Genomic DNA, 21,304 nt, shown 5'->3' with positions numbered 1-21,304 from the left:
TCACCGCAGGCGGCATTGTGTGTCGCGCTCCAAGCCTCACGGCGTCCGTCATGGTATGGCGAGAGCAAGCTGGATGCCAAGCGTCTCAGTGTATGGCTTGTCTAAACGAACCTCCGAGGGCGTGGCTCAGTGCTCAGCCAGCCAACTAGATTGTTTGCGTTCGCCTAGCCAGACGCATCTGTGCTTGTTGGCCTGAGCGAGCTGCTGCTGCCAAGGTGCGCGCAGATGATCCGACCGGGTAGTGACGTAGCACGCTGTGGCGCTTGGAGACGGGCTCGTCATATCACCTGCTTTATAACGGCGCTGTAAGACCTTTCCTGCTGGCCTCGTATCCACTTGCAACTCTCACCAGCGACATCAACAACTGCAGCATATACCACACACTGTCTTCGGGAACCAGATCAACGAACACCAACTAGCTCTACCACCAACAACACCACATCCATCAACATGCCTTTCACCGGAAGGTAAGCTACCCCAGCGCGTCGCGCCGCGCAGTTCCAATGTCGCCGGAACAGCACGGCTTCAGCTCACCGCGAAGCAATCGCTAACTAAGTCTGCAGCGACATCATTAAGATCATCCTGGCCATCCTCCTCCCGCCTCTCGGAGTGTTCCTCGAGCGTGGCTGCGGTGCAGACCTTCTGATCAACGTATGCAACACTCCCCAGCTTCGTCTGACATATGTCAGATACTGACAGTTTCACAGATCCTTCTCACCATCTTGGGTTACATTCCCGGCATCATCCACGCCCTGTACATCATCCTCAAGTACTAGGCGCACGCAAACACCATTTCCGCAATGACCATCTGACGATACCCACTTGCTTCTTGCCGTTGCAACGAGAGCGAGCCGCGAAACGCCCGACTATACCCGATCATGCGATGAGGCGACGCGACGCAAGTACTCTCGAGACCACGGCGAATATCAAGGCATGAGCGTTTTTACTTTGTTTTGCATACTGGTTCTGGGACACGGAATATGAGCGCTTGGCTCGGCTTAGTCGTAAGCTTGCGGCCTGTTGCGATTATAGTACTGTAATTGTACAGTTTGTCTCAGACTTCTCCGCTTGTTCTCATCACGATCCTCGCGGTATATTGCCTTTCTCGGTTGCAGCGTGTGTGTCAGACGGTTTGGCCGTTCGGCTTCCTCGTTTCACATGTTCCAACCCTCTGCACCTCGTAGCGGGACCATGACACGATGTCTCACATTGGCTTGCGGTAACGGAAGTGAGCACAAGATCACTGGAAAGAGCATATCGTATTCATCGTCAAGCTTGTGTCTATCCAGACATCTCGCTCCTGGTCCCGCCTTCCATGACCTTTATCATGGCATTGGAAAGAGCTCATCATAATCATTGCCGGGCTGAGGTCTACACGACTCTCGCTCCTGGTCCCGCCTTCCAAACGCCCTTTAGTGGTATCTCAAAGCAGTCTTAAACTCCATCCATCTACACCATGCTTATGCAATTCATCATTCCTCAACCTGACCTAACGAAGAGCCTTCTCCGCGAACTTTGGCAGAACGAAAGCGGCCTCGTGCACCTTGCTGCTGTAGTACTTGAAGAGTTTGTCCTCCTCAGCCTCGCTGACGGTGCGAAGTGGCTTCTTGACGTTGGATTTGCCGTCCTTGGAGCAGACCATGAAGCCGATCTGGCCGCTTGGATAGGTTGGGATGGTGGTCCAGCCGTACTCGGCGACTGGGAAGATGGTCTTGACGGACTTCTTGAGGTTCTCAATCATATTCAAGTGCAACCATGGGTTCTCGGCTAGATCGAACAGTCAGTAAAACATACCTCACCCCACCAGAATATCGTACAAGTGAGGGACAGGGAGAGGGCTTACAACCTTGGGTGGTGATGATGCCGCCTTCACGCAGAGCACCGTGGAGAAGCTCGAAGTACGGCTTCTGGAAGAGAGCCTCCGCTGGGCCCTCTGGGTCGGAGCTGTCGGTGATGATCACATCAAAGGTGTCCTTGTAGTCCTCCAGAAACTTGAAGCCATCACCAACATGGACCTTCACGTTAGGGTGGTTGAAGCCAACGCTCATGCCTGGAAGGTACTTCTTGCTAAGACGAATGACTGCCTCGTCAATGTCACACAGGATTGCCTCTTCAACGCTCTCGTGTTTGACCACCTCTCTGAGGACACCGCCGTCACCTCCGCCAATGACGAGCACCTTCTTTGGGTTTGGGTGAGAGAACATGCCCAGGTGGGTGATCATCTCTTGGTAGGAGAACTCATCGCGCTCGGTGCACTGAATGACGTTGTCGAGGACGAGGACCATGCCGTAGTCGGAGCTCTCGAAGATGAGCACATCTTGATACTTGCTCTTCTCGTGGTGGACGACCTGGTTGACCTTGAGGGTCATGGCCTGGCCTGGCCACATGTCGCTGATCTCGCGGAACCATCCATCCTTGATGGTGGGGTGGGTAATCTCAGTCATGGTGAGGAACTGGTGGTACGAGTGTTGTACTTGGTGGTGTGGTGAAAGATGTTGTGCTTTTCGAAGCAAGCAACAGTTGTAAGGTTTGGAACGAGGTGCTCGAGTGAGGAAACGGAACATGAAAATCTTCTGCCAACTTTGAAGCTTGTGAGCTGCAGCCCACCATGCAGGGGTCTGCAACGGCTCGTGGCGGCGTTTGCGAAAAAGTATATCCGATGCTTGCCACATTGGATATCATCTCAGCAATCATGGTTACGCCGAACACGATGCTTTGGCGGAACAAAATGATGAGCTTCGTATGTCTTATCTGACTGGACTGAAGGGCATATCGCGAGTTCAAGGTCACCGCCGCAGTGCGCGGCAGTGACAAGCAACATGCATCGAGCAAGCCATTATGATTCATTTGAAGGTGAATATGTGGATGCCAAACGTGTGCATTACCTTATCTGCAACGGTCCGCAGCTACCGATTCTTAGTATCAAGGCTACTTTTAACTGTCCCGAGTGCAGTGTGTAGGGAGAGCTACTACTCCTCAAGGCAAAGATTGAGCACTCCAATGTCACTTGTCGTGGAACTAGTAGGTCGAGATCATTCAATCAAGTCCAGCAATAATGCAAAAAGATAAGTCTGATGTTCCGATACCGGGGTTTGCTATACAATGTTAGAACATTGTCCCGATACATATGATAATGTCCTTGAAACTCACAACCCGGGTCTTCTGGGATTGGCAATACATGCCAGAGGGCAATCTGATGAAAGCCAGATATCCTAACCACTGGACTATGTCGGACTGATGAGTCAGCGTGGATCATCACAAAATATAGCAGTCAGAAGCGCGGTGAGACTCCATGGACCAAAGGTCATGCCGCGGGTGAAGTAGCTACCCGTTGTGAGGCAGGGATCTCATATCGTGGGCTCAGGCAGCCGGATTGTGGAGTGGAGATCGCAGGTCTTGGCGATCCGCGAGTGGTTTGGATATCAGGAGTCTCGAACACGGAGGATTGGTCTCAAGGACTGGTAATATGGAGGATCCGCTGACCGTGTTCACCAGTGCATTTCCCTGTCGCGCTCCGCGTGCCTTCAAGCCTTGTTCTCAGCTTCCGGTAGTCTCCTGTAGAGGTGTATCTGATATCGCATATTCTCCAGCTCGATGGGGTACTTCAGGCCCTCGGGCATACGAAACCACCTCGAATCGTCAGACACGAGCTTCTCCCATTTGTGCTCGTGGATAACATCTTGCTTGCCTGATCCAATCAAAGTGTAGTCCAATAGCCACTGCATAGGGTACTTCTTCTCGGCTCCGTTGATCGAGACCGTGGAGTAGCTTCCAGGACTGTCAACAACAAGCAAGTGTGCCCCAGCACGTAGCGTCGAGGTCAGCTTGGACAGCAATTGCTGTGTCTTTGGAACAGAGTTCGAGTAGAGCTCGTTAAGAGTGAACAGCAGGGTGACCAGTTCCGCATTCGCAAAGACTTCACGGGTCTGCTCCGAGCTCATGCTCAGCGCATCGATTTGGCCGAAATTGGCCTTGTAGACCTCCGGCTGCAGCATGGCAGCATTGGCCTCCTTGGCAGCGGCTGAAGCATATTTGGACAGTTCTGGGGGAACGACAATGGCCTGATGCAGGTCCTGTACGATGCTGTCCCAGGCAGCAACGTCCAAGAAGATTGCATCAATATGATGGAAATGGTTCAAGACGGTAGTGTCGACCATGATCCAGCCAGCCAGAGCCATGACCTCCGCGCCAGCTCCACCACCTATGCAGACAGTGTTGAGTGCATGTTCCTTTGCTCCACCTTCTGTCTTGCTTCCGATCTTTAGAAGCTGGTTCTGAACGTCTACCAGGATCTGAACGTAAGCTAACGCCCTGCTCGGACTCCATCGTGAAGCGTAGACTCGAAGGTATTCCTCTTTGCCAAAAGCAATGGCGAAGTCTCGGTTGTAGAGATGACCCTTGACTTCCTGCAAGATCGTTGCATCTTGTTCGCTAGGCTTAAGAGCATTCTGGAAGACGTTCAAGCATTGTTGCTGCAGTTCCTGTGGGATATCCGATTCCTGTCGGCTGGCTGAACAAGCACTTTGTTTATTTTTCTCACTCTTGTGTGCTTTGGCCTTTGGCTTCGACTTCGCAGCTGGAGCTTGGCTGTTCCCGCGAGCCATTGAGCAGCATGGCTATCGATGCGGCCGGATCTCCGTGAGTTGATTGTATGTTCGAGTAACAGACGAAGTGGAAGTGGAGGAAGTCGGCGATTTTCCTTGCTTCAGCGCCGTCTCTTCGGGACCTCGTCTCGCGCTCCCCCGCCGAAGTCGCAACCTCTGTTGAGGGGTATTGTAGATGACTACAGCCACAGCAGTATATACCAATGTTCCGACCTGCTGCCATAATACGAAAGGCAAGTGTTGGCCAATCTGCATCGTTAACATCCTCAGCCACGATCTGTATACAGAGCTCTGTCACAACGACAACCCTTCTCCACAGGCACACAAACAGCCATGCGTCTTCCATACATCGACGATGACCCCCAAATGTCCAACCCAGAGGACCAAGCCGTCGTCGATCGGGTCAAGGAGCGAAGAGGTGGAAAGCTCATAGCTCTCGACAAAGCACTCCTCCATGCACCACCAGTAGCCGATGGCTGGAACGCATTTCTCAAGTCCATCCGAACACGAACCACCTTGCCAGATTCGATCAGAGAGCTCGCAATCTGCCGAGTTGCTTCCATGAACCACGCATGGTACGAATGGGACGCGCATAAGCCGATTTTGTCGAGGTCAGGCGTGCTCAGTGAAGATGTAATTGAGAAGATCAAGGATCGGGAGTGGGATGGCAATGGTCTGGATGAGAAGCATAGGGTTGTGTTCGAGTATACCAATGCCATGACAATATGTTGTATAGTGAAGGACCCATTGTTCGCGAAGCTCAAGAGCCTGTTCAGTGAGAGGGAAGTGGTCGAGATCACAGCAACGGTTGCTGCGTACAACACAGTAAGCCGTTTCCTGGTTGCGTTGGATGTTGGTGAGATGAGGGAGAAGTACTCGGTAGACATGTCGTGAGGCAGCTTCGAAACAGGGAATGTAAGGAACACCTACAAGCAGTACGACATACTCGTGCAAAACAAGGGGTATCATTCTCGATATGTCGGCTACTTGAACGTTTCTCAATGAGGTTGTTGTTTGTTCTCCAGCGGAGTCTACCATGTGAGGCTCTTGGTATCATTATCGAGCCCATTCTAACAGCCCCAATGAACGTGAGAATCGTCAAAATTGGCGTACTGGCGTCTCGGATTCTGACATTCGCGCCAACCACAACAAAGGTCTCGCTCCAATCTGCAAAGATACATGTGTCAGCTCGCCATCCTCCCGGTGCTTCGGAGAGTGCTTATCGTGTGGAAGCTAGCCCGTCGTGCAACGTCGTTCTCGAAGACAACACAGCTCGCTGAGGTGCTGACTGAGAGGTATACTTACTAGGAAGTCGCGGTAGGCTTTTCGGCGGCTGTTTTCGACGCGCCTGGCGACGCCTTCAACTCGGCTTCAATGGTGCTTTTCAGCTTATCAGGAGCCGTTGTGCTTGCCCAGCGTTGCTTGACCTTGCCGTCGCGGCCGATCAAGAACTTCTCAAAGTTCCACTTCACCCGTTGTAGGCCCATGATGCCTGGCTTTTCCTTCTTCATCCACTCCCAGAGTGGGTTGGCATCGGCACCGTTGACGTCGGTTTTGCCGAGGACGGGGAAAGACACGCCATAGTTGACCTGGCAGAAGTTCTGAATCTCATCGTCGTTGCCTGGGTCTTGGTTGCCGAACTGATTGCAAGGGAAGCCGAGGATCTCGAAGTCGTTGGGGTGGGTGGCCTTGACCTCTGCTACGAGTCAGCTTGTGCATGGCGAACACGACTCGATGCCGCAGCTTCCCATGCTGCAGTGGGAGCGATCGGGCACGCGCATAGCGCACTGTCGCTCCCGCCGCTTCCGGCACGGCTTCGTATGGCCTCTTGCAGTGCTTGCTGTTCCACTCGCAGCCTACGATCGATGCCGCTGACATACCTTTGTACAGCTTTTCCAAGCCCTCAAACTGTGGGGTGAAGCCACACTTGGACGCGGTGTTGACAACCAATACGACCTTGCCCTTCAAGTTCGACAGATCGTATGGCTTGCCGCCCTTGTTGTTCGGCTTGAAATCGTAGAAGGTGGTTGCCGAAGCCATGTTGGTGAAATGTCGTCGAGAGACGGGATACGCTGATCCCAGGCGTGTTGTATGGGTGGCGCCGGTTTGACAGAAGACAAAACGAGGTACCTGCATGTGAAAGCGTAAGTGAAGCTTACTTACCAACTGTTATGAGATAGCAAGAGCAAAGAGCAGGGCAGGTCCCGCAATCGTCATGCGCACCCGGAATTGTCAGCAGCCGACACTCATGCACATGCATGGAGCGAGCACGAGCACACACGGCCGCAAGATGACATGGTGCCATAGAACCGCACAACATTCTCGAGAGCAGCGCTTCACTGATTCCTTCTATCTACCGATTGCCACGTTGAGCTGGCAGCATGATGATATGCAGGCGGTGCAGTATTCGAACAGCATTGCCTGCAGTGCCCCGATCACCAGAGCGCTGGTCGCGCAACGCACCAAGTTTTGTGCATGTTCAGAAGGTCGCCGGACATGTTACCATACACAGCGACCACAAGCCTACACCAGGCCAATCCACAGATCACAGTCTCCACCATCAACCAAGCGAGCATGGCTGCCTGGAGGCGTCACCCAACGTGAGTCCCAATACACCGACTGTATTTACCCGACTGTATTTACCAGTGAGTTGTGTACTGCAACAGCCGAGTAGGGACTTTACGATGGTATGCGATTGGAGCGAGGTTTCGAGCGAAAATCTTCCTAATGCAGTTTATTGTTTGACTTTGATAACCCGAGCACTCCATAACACCTTGTTCAGCCAATCTGTTTGTATACATTCTGCCCCCATGTCAATAATCCCCCAGTGACATCATCCTTCCTCTTCGTACTCACTGCAACAATGGCATTGCCATATTAGCATCCCTCAGGCGTCAGTGCTGCTGCACTTGACGACCTGATCTCCAGTACATGCGCATCATGACATCCACTGCGGTGGGCCGGCACAATCACAGAAACATCGCCATCACTATTTCCAGGTGGCAGGTCAAGATCCGGGTGTCTGGGAAAGCACAGCGCAATGCAGGGTTGTCAGAGCAGTCCTGGGTCTAAAGAATAGTTTCGATAGACTCAATCCACTGGTCTGACCCTTTGGCAATCTCCTGTAGGCCGGATCATTCCTGTGGCATGGAAGAGGCCTCGCGTTGTGGGTAATGGTTTCAAAATGGTTCGCAATGGCCAACAGTCCTTATGGGTGTTCCAGAGATGGCATTGGTATCCTCCAAGAGGTAAAAGTTGGGTTTCATCAATCGCAATGCTGAGAAAGTCAAAGCCTGTCATGACAATGACGTGTTACAGTGGACGTACCATCGATACATTGCGTAGCACGTGTCGTTCAGCCTTGCCTAGCTTGATGAGACAGACGGCGTAGCTCCTCGATATTCTGCGACAGGCGTTGCAAGTTGGCTTCATCATCGGGGCTTCGGACCGAGTTCATCTGGAACTCGAGGAGCTCCCGCTGGTTGGCCCACTGCGAGTAGATTACCCGTTGACGGTTGTGGCTGCGGGCGTCCGCATGATAGACTGGAGCCTGGGGAGCATAGCCAGGGACACTCATTACCATAGGTGGAGGGGTGGGCTGTTGCATGACCTGGGTCTTTCGTCGCTGCGCGGCAGGTTCCTCACTCAGTGATCCCGGAGACTTTCGTTTCCTGCTTGCGGCCTTTCGCGATCCTTGGGATTCCTGAATCAGGGCAGGCGCCTCATCCTTATGGTCATGCACGCGCTTCATGTGATCGAACAAGTTGTACCTCCTTGGGAAGCCATTGCCGGGAATGCCACGCTCACAGCCTGGATAGAAGCAGAGATGAGGACGATCACCATGTCCGTGCATGCCGTGTGCCTCTCTTTCGTGTCGAAGAAGACAAGCTGTAGAAGAGAACTCCTGCTTGGAGCAGGATTCGATCTTGCAGCGGAAAGGCTTCAAGTGCGAGTCGATGAATTTGCTGTACAGGAGTGTTAGCAAATGCTTCTATGCAGGACCTGCAGCAACGATAGCTTAAATGTGACTCAGCGTACTCATAGTTGCACTTCAGCTTAGTGGGCTTGTGACCACAGCTTGGGTCGGTCGTGAATGGGCAGTGGTAGAGGCCGTCGGCTTTGGGTCCCTCGCTGTAAAGTGGGTGGTTTCGGTAGCGGCCTTCGTCCCCATCTCCGACTTGGGAAGAAGTCGCGGATGATGTAGACCGGAAAGCAGCAGATCCGTCCTGGGTGGACTTCGCAATCATAGGCTTTGCCTCGCCGCCGACACTGCTGGGCAGCTTGCCGGCGACTGATCCATAGGCCCCTAGGTAGCTGCGCTTGATGTTAGTACTGTACACTTCGTCATTCAGGGTTGCGCATCTGACCTGTTGTTCACCGGGGTCGTCTTGTCTTCCTGGTCGTACCGGATGAAGTTGCTGAAGTCATCACTGGGGTGTGATGCGTAGGGACCGGACATCCTGGTAGGTGGCACAGTGTCCGGGCGTGGGCTAAGAGATCCATGGCTGAGGGGAGAAGCTCGGTAATGCCTGGATGGTGGGCCTTGCCTTTGGGCTGGCTCCATAGGTGCCTTGGAACGGCCATCAGTGTTACTTACTCTCGCAGTCTCTGGAGCACCAACATGTGGGTAGCGAGACTCGATTGCAGTATACTGGACCCTAGCAGATGCTGGTACGCCATCGGACCGTGGCAGGATAGGCCTTCCTTGGAAGACAGATGGGTCAGAAGCAGTCCTCCTGGGGTATGGAGCATGGGGTCCCTGGAAGTAATCCATTGGAGAGTGGGAATCAGAAACCGCGGATTGTGGCAGACCATATCCTTGGGACAGTGGACCTTCAATGGAGACATGCTGTGGAGAAACGGTAGCATAGCTCAAGCCTTCCTGGTTCATTCCAGCACTGGAATAAATCACTGGAGCGGAAGGATCCCAGCTTGGTTCACTGATGAAGGACAGATCCAATCCTGGGGGTAGCAGCGGAATCTCTGGCTCCGAAATCGAACCAAGGGAGTGCGTGTTCTGGCTCTCTTGGCTCAGGACAGGCGACAGCCCCATGTCTACAGGTCCTTGGGATACATTAAGCCAAGACGAAGCGTCCAAGGCTTGCAATTCCTGGGTCGTGATGGGCGCTCCGTGGTGCCAGTCATTGCCAGTGGACTGCATCATCGTGCTGTTGCCCGGTGCAGGTGCTGTTCTCCACGACTCCTCTGGCAACGACGCCTGGCTCCATGCCTGGGCACTCATGTCCGGACAGTCCGATAGGGCACACTCCGAGGCAGTATCCGGTGGGGTCAATGGGTATCCTTCCGCGAAAGGGATGGAATGGCACCAGTTATCCACTTCACAAGGGTGAGAAAACAGAACGGAACCAGGCTGGGAATACGGAGAATACTCCTCGCTGCACACATAAACGTCAGTGAGTTCACCTCAACATCATTTGATGCTGCTAGTAGATCAAGAAGCAGTGCTAGCGATATGTAAAGAAAAGTGTTCCAAAGGACCGGGTCGTCGATTAGTTGTCCATATGGGGTGGTCAGGGTGGCCCCTGCCGCAGGAAATGCTGTCGCCCACGTCAAGGTAGCTCCGCACTGGAAACACGGCCAAAACCGCGCCAGTAAGGTCTGCTTCAGGAGCAAGTGTGGTCGACAAAGTCGATGTTCGGTGGCAGCGTTGACGGCGGTCCGATGGGGTGGTTTAAGGCCAACGACGTCTCGTGGATCGAGATTGGTATGGGGGATGATCCCGCACATTGAGAGGTTAGTAGTGTCAAGGGCCAAAGTGACGACCAAGAGCAGGAAGACGTGGCCAAGGATCCTCAGCAAGTGGCCTCGGTCAGGCATGTGACCGTCCCGTGGTAGGGTAGACTATCCTGAGCAACAGCGCGACTCCGGCGTCGCAGGTCAACGAGACGACATCAACTGCGAATGAGTTTGATGGATGTCAAGTTAGCCTTCGCGTGACTACATGATCCAATATGGCAGGTCCGTAGGTCTGGATCTCATGTCTCCTCTGGTAACGGTCCAAATGTGGCCTTGGTCACATGGTCCTGTGGAGTCCTTGTGGAAATAATCCTCGAGAAACGATATAAGAGACTACATCAAACTCTTGGGGATGACCCCAAGTACAAGCTCGCAATCAAAAGCAGAATGTGTAAATGCAAACATGGTGAAAATAGTACCTGGGGACCAAATGTTCCTCGCTGGTGCGATATGTCATCCTGGATGCTGATGTCCTGGAACCAGGCTGCAGGAAGAGGCTCTGTGTGGATTGTCCGATGGTAAGTAGAAGGTCAGACAAGTAGGACTGATGTTCTGTAGATCTGCGAAGGACTGTCGCCGACGTGACGCTGGTAGAAGGGGCGAAGTGTTGGGCAGCTGGGCAGAAAGACGGGAGAAAGGTTGCAGAGCAGGTGCAGGTGGCGAGAGGGAAGAGCAGAGGTGATATGGCAAAGCAGAAGCTGGCGACCGGCACAACCCCCGCCGTGGGCTGGCGGAAAAGCGCTGACGTGACTCGTGTGATGAAGGGAGCGAAGTGCAGCGGCTTGCAATAGTGCGGTGATGGCGAGGATTTAGCCTGCAGATCAGCAGGGGGCAGATAATCGTGGATTCGCTGGCTGACTCGAGCATGTCGCCTCCTCCTCGGCGAGAGGTGCTGCCACGTCTGTTCCGTGGGCGCCGCCCTGCACGGGATTGCAGCTGCCATGCGGTGATGAGACGGCCACCTGCACGGCCTACATGTATCTCGCTTGGGGTTTGATGAGGTGGTGTGCTGTTCTGTAGAGCATCGAGAAGCAAGTACTGCATGCATCTCTGCAGTGCACGCTCCGTCTGTTGAGACTTGTTTCCTCTGCGATCGAGCCCATTTGGGCTGACTCAACGACGTCGGTGCAGAGAGCTGTAGCCTGTGCAACGATACCATGTCGACGACAGCACTTCCATGTCCCGCGCCCAGCCACCACTTTGCTGCTGGTTGTTAATCCTTGAAACAATGACCGAATCTTCGATTCTCTCATCACCGTCGCGAGTGCGTCCCACCGACCTCGACCGCTCGTTGACAGCCAGCAGCCATATCCGAAGCAAAGTCCCAGCAACCGGTCCACGACGTCGACGATCTTTTGATTTACCGTCGCACTCGATGTCGATCTTTGACCAGAGCATCTTCGTGCCTTCATCGGTGAGATCATGAGGCATTCGCTTCCGTCTGACTTCAGCAAGAATGGCGCAAATCCGAGTGCAGAATGCGAACGGCTGTTTGCGCAATCGCCTACCTACCTAAGTACGTACCAGATCCGCTGAAACAGACCCTACGTTTCACCTCGAGTCAGCTCGCCATTGCATCGAGAACATTCACGCAAAGCCGTCACATTGCTCAATCGCGCCAGCATTTGCAACGCTATCGGGTTCTCGCTTTCTCGTGCCGAAAATTCGCAGCCGAGACCGACGCTGATCTTCAGGCACTGCATGCAGCGATACCCATGATCAACGAGGCTCGCCACCCTGACTCTTCACGATCGGGCGCGTCGTCGAGATGCAACCTACAAGCATCAAGCACTTGTCGCGCGCTACTCTGGACTGCCACTCTATACACGTGATTGCAAGCGCCGCGTCGAGAAGTCTTGCGTCAGCATAGGCTGCCAGCTGCATAGCCATCTGTTGTCTGCTCGGCGTCGTGAGCGGCTCACTCAGCCTTTCAATGTTGCTCTCTCAACTTGACGTCATCGCCGAGGCCAAGGTGCACTGAAGCGCCGCTTGCGTACATGTTAGTGCGTACTGTCCTACCAACAAGCCATGCTTCACGTGCAACGACCCCTCGTGACACTAGGCTGACTCAATGTTGAAGCTCTTCACAACCCGAGCATGGCGACTTATGCACTTCGGCCAGAAGTTCGGCCTCCGTCATCGCAACGAAACGTGCGACCTTACGAATACCTTCAGACTGTCGAACCACGCGTTCGCATCTCAGATCGCTACCAAATCTTCGACCATTGATACCTCGAGCTGCCACGGTCCGCTCCGGCAGCTTATCTCATGGCCTCAAATCGTATTGAATGAAACTCGGTTGATACTCGGACCGCTCTCCTTCCAGCCTGCAAGACCTTTCGAGATGCAGTTGTACAAAAGATATGATTCGGGTTGTCAGCGGTTGCAATGCGGACTAATGTCATGGAAGGATTGATACAGTCTTCATATATGTACTCTCTGCCCATAGGCTACGGTAGGTTTAGTGAACAGCCTTAATCCCAAGCACTACTTTCTTCGTCATGGCAGGCATGGATTCGAGCATGTATCCTGCCGGAACTCTCACTGAGCCTCCAGCACACGACTTTGCCGGAACAAGAAGATCTAGCAGGACCTCCTCGACTCTGGGCGAGAAGGAGAGCCACGAAATCGAGAAAGCTCAAAAGATGAGAAGTCGGCATGGCAGCAGAACGGCCGATCCAATTGATGTCGTCAACCTCCCATATCGCACCCTGACCGCGGATGCTCCAATGGGAGAATATTTGACCGAGGCACCTACCGGACTTCAACAAGTCATCACGAATAAGACCGGCAAGGGCGAGAGATGGGAGCTCGTCACTTTCACACCGGGCGATCCTGAAAACCCTAAGAACTGGTCAAAGCTGTACAAGTGGTGGTGTACTATGGTTGTGGCCATTACCTGCTTCGCCGTGGCATTCAACAGTGGTATCGTTACCGCCGGTATCGAAGGACCCATGGCAACTTTCCACGTCAGCGAAGAAGTCTCTTTTACTGACCATCACGCTCTTCGTTATCGGCTTCGGGGTTGGTCCCATGGCATTTGCACCTCTCAGCGAGATCATGGGAAGGAAGATTATCTATGCTAGCACATTGCTGGTAGCTGTGGTCTGTAAGTACGGCCCGGACTAGAACTCCTTATTACCGAGACATAGTGATACAAGTGATAACCCTCCCTTTAAGTCATCGTTCCTTGCGCTGTCGCAGAGAACATCGGCACGCTGCTAGTATGCCGTTTCATTGACGGTGTTGCGTTCTCGGCACCTATGACACTTGTTGGCGGTACACTCGCAGACCTGTGGAAAAATGAGGAGCGAGGAGTTCCAATGGCCGTCTTCTCTGCAGCGCCTTTCATTGGCCCTGCTATCGGCCCTCTGATCGGTGGCTTTACCTTTGATGCCTTAGGTTGGAGATGGCTATACTGGCTCCAGCTCATCCTGTCTGGATTCTGCTATTTCCTGATTACGTTTCCTGTCCCAGAGATGTACGCACCAACGATCCTGGCCAAGCGCGCGAAGAAGATGCGAAAGGAGATGAACGACGACAAATACGTCACAGAGCAAGATCTTAACCTGCGACCTTTCAGCGAGCGCCTCAGGATCTTCCTCGTTCGTCCCTTTCAGCTGTTATTCATGGAACCCATCGTCCTCTTCATCTCCGTGTACATGTCAGTCCTCTACGGCCTCCTCTACATGTTCTTCGTCGCATATCCCATCATCTACCAGAAAGGCAAAGGCTATAGCGCATCCACCACCGGCTTGATGTTCATTCCACTCGCGATTGGCGTCATTATGAGCGCGGCTGCCTCTCCCATGATCAACAAACACTACCTCAAACTCGTTGCGAAGCACAACGGAAAGCCTCCTGCCGAGGCGAGGTTGATACCCATGATGTGGTCCTGCTGGTTCATCTCCATCGGCCTCTTCATCTTCGCCTGGTCCTCCTATCCATCCCTCTCCTGGGCCGGGCCCGCACTCGGTGGCTGGCCAGTCGGCTTCGGTTTCATCTTCCTGTACAACTCCGCGAACAACTACCTCGTCGACAGCTACCAGCACCAAGCCGCCAGTGCTCTCGCGGCGAAGACGTTCCTGCGATCATTCTACGGAGCGGGTGTTGTCGTTTTCACTAACCAGATGTATAGCGGTCTTGGGGACCAGTGGGCCAGTACACTGCTAGCTTTCATTGGCCTGGCTTGTTGTGCCATTCCTTTTGTCTTCTATTTCTACGGGGCGAAAATTAGACAGAAGTCGCATTACGCTTATGCTGGTGACGAGGAGGATGCGAGGAAGGGGGTACAGTGAGGGTCCGAAGAGGAAGAGGAAAAACGACAGGAGCAGGCATGGCACAAGTCTCCCAGCACAATGAAGAGATAGCAATTTGCTAATTCTGCGAGGCGCAAAAGGCGTTCGGAAAAGCATTGGCATGCAGCATTGGGAAAGGATTCTGCTTGCAATAACGATGGACGGCAGTTTGTACAGCTTAACTTTTTGTTCGGCGACCGACGGCATACTTAGAGGTTCCACTAAATGGTTGTCGAGATGGTAATAGCAAATGTTTGACAGCTCGGGGTGTCCCTGCGAGGACTGCGTGTTTATTAGAAGTGGAGCAATGCCGGGTGTAGCGCTCAATGAGGGAGGTTCCTGCATTCCACTCAGGTGCGGCATGTGAGCCAGCTCTCTCTGCAGACGCATGAACACCAACAATACGATATCGGTGTAGATGCATGTACGATGTCTTGACGGCAGATTTGAGAGGCTGAGCAAGCTGAGGTGGCGGGAGGACGTGCTGCGAAGGAGGGCCGAGCAGAACAAGCTTCGCGAGAGTTCTGCTGTCACGAGTCACGACTCAGCGGCCTGTCTCCCGTCTGCGTTGCATCGCGGGTCGCGGACAGAAGTGACCTTGAGCGAGTGACTTTGCCAATGCCGCTTACAGCATCATAATGCATACGTACCGTCAGCCTGCTAACGTACATACAGCTCTGCAACGTGCCGTCCGCTTGAGTGTGTGTGCGAGTGTGGCCACAGCTCGGAGCTTGCAAAGGCCGATCGGTTCACATGTCGACGACGAGCTTGAATAGCGAAAGCTCAGCAGCTGCTCAGACAGCGAGCAGAGCCGCCTACCTGCATGCTCATGCTCATGCTCATGCTCATGTTCACAAACCCGAGCCGAAGGTCCGCTATTCATTGTATCCTCCAACCTTCGCTGAGGCCAATCATAGCTCCCTCGGTGGCGCTCAGCCCCAGCACGGCCAGGCAGATGCGCGCCATACCAAGTCGCAGCGAGACATGTCCGCGCCAGCGCAGGCGACCGCTCTCCCCTCCTCCTCCTCCACCACCACAGTCGTCGCCACCGCCCAGCCGCCTCCACCCTACGTCAACCCTGCCTCCATACCGGTTAGAACGAGCTCGCACCGGGCCGTCAGCAACGGCAGCATCGACTACCGAAGCGACAGGACAACCACCAGTCCCAAGAGCAGCAGTGGGCCGAAGAAACATAGAAGCCTGGGCTCCGTGCCAGAGAACAGGAAGCTGCCCGAGTTGGACGAGCGCGAGTGGATGGCACAGTCGAGAGGGCATCGACTGACGGCCAATCCGAGCATGGCCAGCTACACCTACACCCACAACCACACCCAGCACAACGGCGCCGACAAGCTGTCCCCGCCCACCATCATCAACTCCGACCTGATCAATGGCACCACCAGCTGGGGCACCGAGAAGGAGAACATCCTCAAAGGCCCCTTTGACTACCTCGAATCCCACCCAGGCAAGGACATCCGCTCCCAGATGATTGCCGCCTTCAACTCCTGGCTACAAGTCCCTCCCCCCTCCCTCGAAGTCATTACCCGCGTAATCTCCATGCTCCACACTGCATCCCTCCTCATTGACGATGTAGAAGACAACTCCCAGCTCCGCCGCGGCATCCCCGTAGCCCACAGCATCTTCGGCACCGCCCAAACGATCAACAGCGCCAACTACGTCTACTTCTGCGCCTTGCAGGAACTCCTCACCCTCAACAACCCCGAAGTCATCAAAATCTACACCGACGAACTCCTCAATCTCCACCGCGGGCAAGGCATGGATCTCTTCTGGCGCGACACCCTGACCTGCCCCACCGAAGACGACTACCTCGAAATGGTCGGGAACAAGACCGGTGGCCTCTTCCGCCTGGCGATCAAACTGATGTGCGCCGAATCACCCTCCCATAACCTCAACCACCACTCCCCGGACGACGCCTCTCTGACGGACTACATTCCTCTCGTCAACACCATCGGCCTCCTCTTCCAGATCCTAGACGACTACCGAAATCTCTCCGACACGACGTACACCCACAACAAAGGTCTCTGCGAAGACTTGACGGAGGGCAAGTTCTCCTTTCCGATAATACATGCGATCCGGGCGGATCCCTCGAATCTTGTGCTCATCAACATCTTGAAGCAGAAGACGACGGATGACGAGGTGAAGAGGTATGCTGTGAGCTACATGGAGAGGGCGGGCAGCTTTTCATACACTAGGAGAATCCTGCGAGGTCTCACCAAGAAAGCCTTGGGACTTGTGGACGAGGTTGACGGAGAGCAAGGCAAGGGGGAGATGTTGAAGGGCATGTTGGAGAGGTTGAGGTGGATAAGCACCCAAGGATCAGTCAGAGTGCGTGACAACTCAAGGCCACGAGGGATGTGAAGCAGGATGAGGATTTGACGACTGGAAGTGTTTGAGATGTGCTGTGCGTTATAGCCATGGAGATCTGGGGGTTTTGCTTTCAACTGTGTTATGATACCATTTCGGCGAAGGCAGACGCTTTTGGGTCACGGGAAGATGAAAAGAGAATGGGGAGACCAACGTCAGTTTGGTGAGAAAGCATTTGAGCGACATTTTTAGGTAAAGTGGCCAAATCGAGCACGCCTTTTGCGGCTTTCGAGTACCCTTCAGCAGAGCACTCTTCCCGTGCGAACCAAGTCTCAAGGAAGAAGGCCGTAAGAAAGCAGGCCGCGAAGAGCGTATCTGGTATTCCATTATACGTACTTCTGGCGCTTATACCGAGCACACAGCGTGCTCCTTGATCACGAGCGACTGTTCTACTTTTGTACACACTCCATTGCCGAGAGCAAGGCTGAGTCGGTGCGATGCACTCAGATGACCTTGTAGCGACCGCCAGTACCACCACGAGCCTCCACATCCTGAGCGGCGAGGGTACCTTCTGTCAGATGACGCGAGAGCTCCTTCATGGCACTAGACACAGCGATCTCCGTGTCTCCTTCTACCAAAATGTACAGCTTCGCAGGTTCTTCTGGTCCAGGGGCAGTGCCAGGCGCGTAGTAATTGCCCTTGGAAGTGATGGACGTGCCAGTCGCTTCCAAAATCTTCGCTACGTTGGTACGGTTGGTGACAGCCCATCGAGCCTTCTGTGGGAAGTCGTTGATCTCGAGAGTGGCGTGGAAAGCACCAGCGTCTGGACCACGGTTGTCGATGGGAGCGCCCGGACGAGCAGTACCCCTTGTGCCGAGACGAGCGTTGATGGCCGCGGCTGCTGCGGCAGCTTTGCTCATAGTGTCCTGAGGAGCGGCAGAAGGTGCTGGTACCTCTACCTTGGTGACCTGCTTGGCGTTGTCCAAGTGCTCTTGCAGCTTCTGGTCCATGGACTGCTGAGTGGGCTGAGCCGGTACATCGGTGATAGCATCGTGAGCCTTCACGGTGCCGGCAGCCTTCGCCACGAGGGCATCGACTGCACTTTCCTTCTTGTCTTTCGTGGTCTCTTCCTCCTCTTCTGGCTCGTCTTCAGTCTTAAATTGCTTCCTCTCTCGAGCGCGATCAGCAGCACGTGCAGCGTCCAGACGCTCAATGCCCTTTCCACCGAAGCCCGAGCCAGCGTTTGTTGCCTCGCCAGACTGGACTTTCTTTTTGTGACTGGCTGCCATGTCTTGCAACGCTTGGGGTGTTTCCTGCTTGCTGTCCTGTAGTGCGCGCACCAGGAATGGCGCAAAGCGTTCTTGTTCGGGTGTGACGAGAGTGACAGCTGTGCCAGTCTGACCAGCACGACCCGTACGACCTGCTCGATGAACGTAATCTTCTCCGTGGTTTGGCGAGTCGTAGTTGATGACGAGCTTAAGCTGCTTGACATCTAACCCTCTGGCGGCCACTGATGTAGCAACCATGATCGGAACGATACCCGCCTTGAAGTCGAGGATGGCTTGATCTCGATCGATCTGCTCTCGTCCTCCGTGGACAGAGACACAGGGATACCCCTTCTTTCCGAGTTCCTTGAGCATGTCATCGGCTGTTTCCTGACGCTCCACAAAGATTAGCGATCGAGCGTCTTCATCCTTCTCGTGAAGGTCGCCAAGTAGTTGCAGCACACGACGGAACTTTGTGTCCTCGGGTGTAACCTCAATAAGTTGTGTAATCTCAGAAGCGACAACGCTGCGACCACCAACAACGATCTCGACTGGTTTGTTCAGAGCTTTGCGAGCTAGCGACTCCATCTTCTTCGGAAAGGTCGCAGAGAACGTCACAGTCTGACGATCTGGACGAATGTTGCCGAGGATCTTGGTGATTTGCGGTTCAAAGCCCATGTCGAACATGCGATCTGCCTCGTCCATGACCACATATGTCACGCGGCTGAGGTTGGTGACTCGTCCGGCATTGGCAGCAAGGAGATCGATCATCCGACCCGGTGTGCAGACCACCACCTCAGCACCGCGTTTCAACTCAGCGATCTGGTCCTTAATGGGAGCTCCACCATAGGCACAGACGCCTCGAAGATTCAACGCTTTAAGGTATGGCTTGCACTCACGATGAATCTGCACCGCGAGTTCACGAGTCGGAGCCATGATGATACCGATTGGACCTTCGAGGTTGGCGACTGGTCGCTGGTCCTTGATGTGGCGGAACATGGGGAGTACGAAAGCCAATGTCTTACCAGAACCTGTCTTGGCAATTCCGATGCTGTCTCGACCGGACATGATTGCTGGCAGCGCCTGGCATTGGATCGATGTTGGGCTTTCGAACTTTTGCTCGCGGATAACATCCAAAATCGCGGCACCAAAGCCGCACTGTGACCACTTTGTCACGGGCTTCGGGACATCGAGACCACGGACCTGAATATTGTCGAGATCTGCGCGGAGCTTGTCCACGTCCTCTTGACTCATCTCGGCCATCTCGATGGACTCGTTGTAAAAGTTCTTGCGGATGGGCTCGTACTCGACCTTCGAATGATCTACGTTTGGCACTTCCTTCTTCTTGCGCTTGGGGTTCGAGAGAAGATCTTCAGGGTTGTCGCCGACTGCATCCAGATCTGGGCCGTCGTCTTCGTCAAACAGCTGGGTCCCACGATTAGCCCACCTGCCTATCAACTTTGGTGCTGGTGCCTTCTCCATTGATTGCCCAAGATCGCTCATGAATGCATCGAGAGGATCGACCTCCTCGTCGACATCCATCTTGTTTGGGTTATTTTCCGCAAGAGCGGGTGCCGGCGCTTCAACCGCATCGTCTGCTCCACCATCGTCCACCATGTCGACATCTTTCTCAGTCTGTGCTTCAGCGCGTCGCTGAGCGGCTTCGCGTGCGGCTTCTGCCTCTTCCTCGTCACTGCGAAGATCGTCCTGTAACTCAGCTTGTTCCTCTTGGTCGTTAGCAAGCGCGGCATCACTGGAAACAGAGCTTTGAGGTAGATCAGGAAGCTTTCTAAACTTGCGCTGTACATCCTCATCGTCGTCCAGTGTCGCTGTAGCCCGAGCAGTGTTTGCCTTGGCATCTCCAGCAGATTTGTTGAGGCCGAATGAACTGATCTTGGCGTCACCCAATGGAACTGCAGGTCCGCCATTGGTAGTGCTCGCAGGTGTGGTGATGACACCAGTACCGTTAGCCATGCCAGCGCTGGTGGTAGGAATTGCAGCGGCATTACCTAGAGTGGACTTCTCTGACTTTGCTTTGGCCATTGCCGCATCTGCACGCTTCTTGATGGCAGAGGGGTCGAACTTCGCGCGTGGTGGCGATGCAGGCTTGGACTCATTCTTGTTTGGGGCTGGCGATCCAGCAGCAGAGACCGGTCGAGAGACTGTAGGTGAGGCATCGACAGGCCCGGTCTTAGTGGCTTCAGTCCGCAGCTTGCGTTGCTTCCAAGCTTCAACTCTGGCCAATTTCTCTTGCTGAGCCTTTGCAGCCGCTTGAGCCTCAGCGGTAGTGACTGCGGGTTTGGCCTCGGATTTTGGCGGACCGTTCGCTGTCGTTGGGCGGGAAGACTGTCTGTTTAGCGCAAGTTGCTCATGGGTGGGCGAAGGACTAGAGTATACCTTTTCGCTGCTACGGTCGTTCGAATCACGTCGAGGTCGCTTACTGTCACAGTTACCAATATCGTCGCGGTCACGGGATCGGACACGATCGCTACGGCTAGATCGTCCATCTCTCACCGGTGATCTCTCGCGTCTCTCGTCACGTCTGGCGTGTGGAGGCGAATCCCTGCGATGGTGGCTACGCCGATCATTCCCATGGTCGCGGCTCACGTAGCGGTCGTCGTCTCGCTCTCGTCGTGCTCCGCGCCGGTCGTCTCGGTAGTTGTCGTCGCGATAGCGCTTGTGTGTTGGTAAGTATGAAGTTCTGTGTCTGTGATTGTTAACGGGGTGGGCAGGGCGTACATCTCTGCTGCGAGAGCGACGCGAATAGCTCTCTCGCTGATCGCGGTGATCTCGCGGCCGGTCATCATGTCTCCTACGAGGTGGTGAGCGGGCCATGTTGCAACGGCCTGGAAAGTCGTCGTCCGTACTAGCTCGCTCGATGTCCACCCCAGCTCTTCGCTCCTGACACCGGGGTCCCGATACTCCACTGCTCGTGCTCTGCCGCCTGTGCTGCCGCCCGTGTCCTCCTCGCTGCAAGACTCGTCACTTGCCCGCCTGTTTCCGCCACCTCGTTGCCCCGCCGTGCCCAATGCCGTGCTTTTTCTCTTACCTGGTCGAT

General features: G+C 54.3%; 10 protein-coding genes across 10 annotated transcripts; 5 read left to right on the top strand and 5 right to left on the bottom strand.

Moving 5' to 3' along the window:
- Positions 1-450: 450 nt before the first annotated feature.
- Positions 451-776, top strand: CLAFUR5_00884 (Plasma membrane proteolipid 3; the record flags this gene model as incomplete). The annotated part of the gene is made up of 3 exons (XM_047900032.1): positions 451-467; positions 564-651; positions 708-776. The coding sequence occupies 3 exons, from the start codon at positions 451-453 to the stop codon at positions 774-776; spliced, it is 174 nt and encodes a 57-aa protein (XP_047757290.1).
- Positions 777-1,489: 713 nt separating this feature from the next.
- CLAFUR5_00883 (Spermidine synthase) lies at positions 1,490-2,564 on the bottom strand (the record flags this gene model as incomplete). Its single annotated transcript, XM_047900031.1, has 2 exons — positions 1,490-1,767; positions 1,844-2,564. The coding sequence occupies 2 exons, from the start codon at positions 2,562-2,564 to the stop codon at positions 1,490-1,492; spliced, it is 999 nt and encodes a 332-aa protein (XP_047756240.1).
- A 960-nt stretch (positions 2,565-3,524) lies between these two features.
- Positions 3,525-4,604, bottom strand: CLAFUR5_00882 (25S rRNA (uridine(2843)-N(3))-methyltransferase; the record flags this gene model as incomplete). The annotated part of the gene is made up of 1 exon (XM_047900030.1): positions 3,525-4,604. One exon carries the CDS (start codon positions 4,602-4,604, stop codon positions 3,525-3,527), a length of 1,080 nt encoding a protein of 359 aa, XP_047756239.1.
- Positions 4,605-4,937: 333 nt separating this feature from the next.
- Positions 4,938-5,498, top strand: CLAFUR5_00881 (uncharacterized protein; the record flags this gene model as incomplete). Its single annotated transcript, XM_047900029.1, has 1 exon — positions 4,938-5,498. The coding sequence occupies one exon, from the start codon at positions 4,938-4,940 to the stop codon at positions 5,496-5,498; it is 561 nt and encodes a 186-aa protein (XP_047756242.1).
- A 272-nt stretch (positions 5,499-5,770) lies between these two features.
- CLAFUR5_00880 (Glutathione peroxidase-like peroxiredoxin gpx1) lies at positions 5,771-6,740 on the bottom strand (the record flags this gene model as incomplete). Its single annotated transcript, XM_047900028.1, has 3 exons — position 5,771; positions 5,910-6,300; positions 6,485-6,740. Coding segments are annotated over 3 exons (648 nt in total).
- Positions 6,741-7,959: 1,219 nt separating this feature from the next.
- CLAFUR5_00879 (uncharacterized protein) lies at positions 7,960-10,818 on the bottom strand (the record flags this gene model as incomplete). Its single annotated transcript, XM_047900027.1, has 4 exons — positions 7,960-8,569; positions 8,643-8,918; positions 8,972-10,000; positions 10,781-10,818. 4 exons carry the CDS (start codon positions 10,816-10,818, stop codon positions 7,960-7,962), a joined length of 1,953 nt encoding a protein of 650 aa, XP_047756394.1.
- A 720-nt stretch (positions 10,819-11,538) lies between these two features.
- CLAFUR5_20004 (uncharacterized protein) lies at positions 11,539-11,787 on the top strand (the record flags this gene model as incomplete). Its single annotated transcript, XM_059462863.1, has 1 exon — positions 11,539-11,787. One exon carries the CDS (start codon positions 11,539-11,541, stop codon positions 11,785-11,787), a length of 249 nt encoding a protein of 82 aa, XP_059318858.1.
- A 1,075-nt stretch (positions 11,788-12,862) lies between these two features.
- On the top strand, positions 12,863-14,659 carry CLAFUR5_00878 (Major facilitator superfamily multidrug transporter NAG3; the record flags this gene model as incomplete). The annotated part of the gene is made up of 3 exons (XM_047900026.1): positions 12,863-13,286; positions 13,336-13,470; positions 13,542-14,659. 3 exons carry the CDS (start codon positions 12,863-12,865, stop codon positions 14,657-14,659), a joined length of 1,677 nt encoding a protein of 558 aa, XP_047756395.1.
- Positions 14,660-15,412: 753 nt separating this feature from the next.
- CLAFUR5_00877 (Geranylgeranyl pyrophosphate synthase 1) lies at positions 15,413-17,035 on the top strand (the record flags this gene model as incomplete). Its single annotated transcript, XM_047900025.1, has 1 exon — positions 15,413-17,035. The coding sequence occupies one exon, from the start codon at positions 15,413-15,415 to the stop codon at positions 17,033-17,035; it is 1,623 nt and encodes a 540-aa protein (XP_047756400.1).
- A 449-nt stretch (positions 17,036-17,484) lies between these two features.
- On the bottom strand, positions 17,485-21,081 carry CLAFUR5_00876 (Pre-mRNA-processing ATP-dependent RNA helicase prp5; the record flags this gene model as incomplete). Its single annotated transcript, XM_047900024.1, has 3 exons — positions 17,485-20,592; positions 20,644-20,922; positions 20,986-21,081. 3 exons carry the CDS (start codon positions 21,079-21,081, stop codon positions 17,485-17,487), a joined length of 3,483 nt encoding a protein of 1,160 aa, XP_047756401.1.
- Positions 21,082-21,304: the final 223 nt, after the last annotated feature.

This window comes from Fulvia fulva, chromosome 1 (genome assembly GCF_020509005.1).
Source record: "Fulvia fulva chromosome 1, complete sequence".
NCBI lineage: Eukaryota > Fungi > Ascomycota > Dothideomycetes > Mycosphaerellales > Mycosphaerellaceae > Fulvia > Fulvia fulva.
The sequence above is the reverse complement of the archived record's forward strand: the minus strand, read 5'-3'. Positions and strand labels throughout refer to the sequence as shown.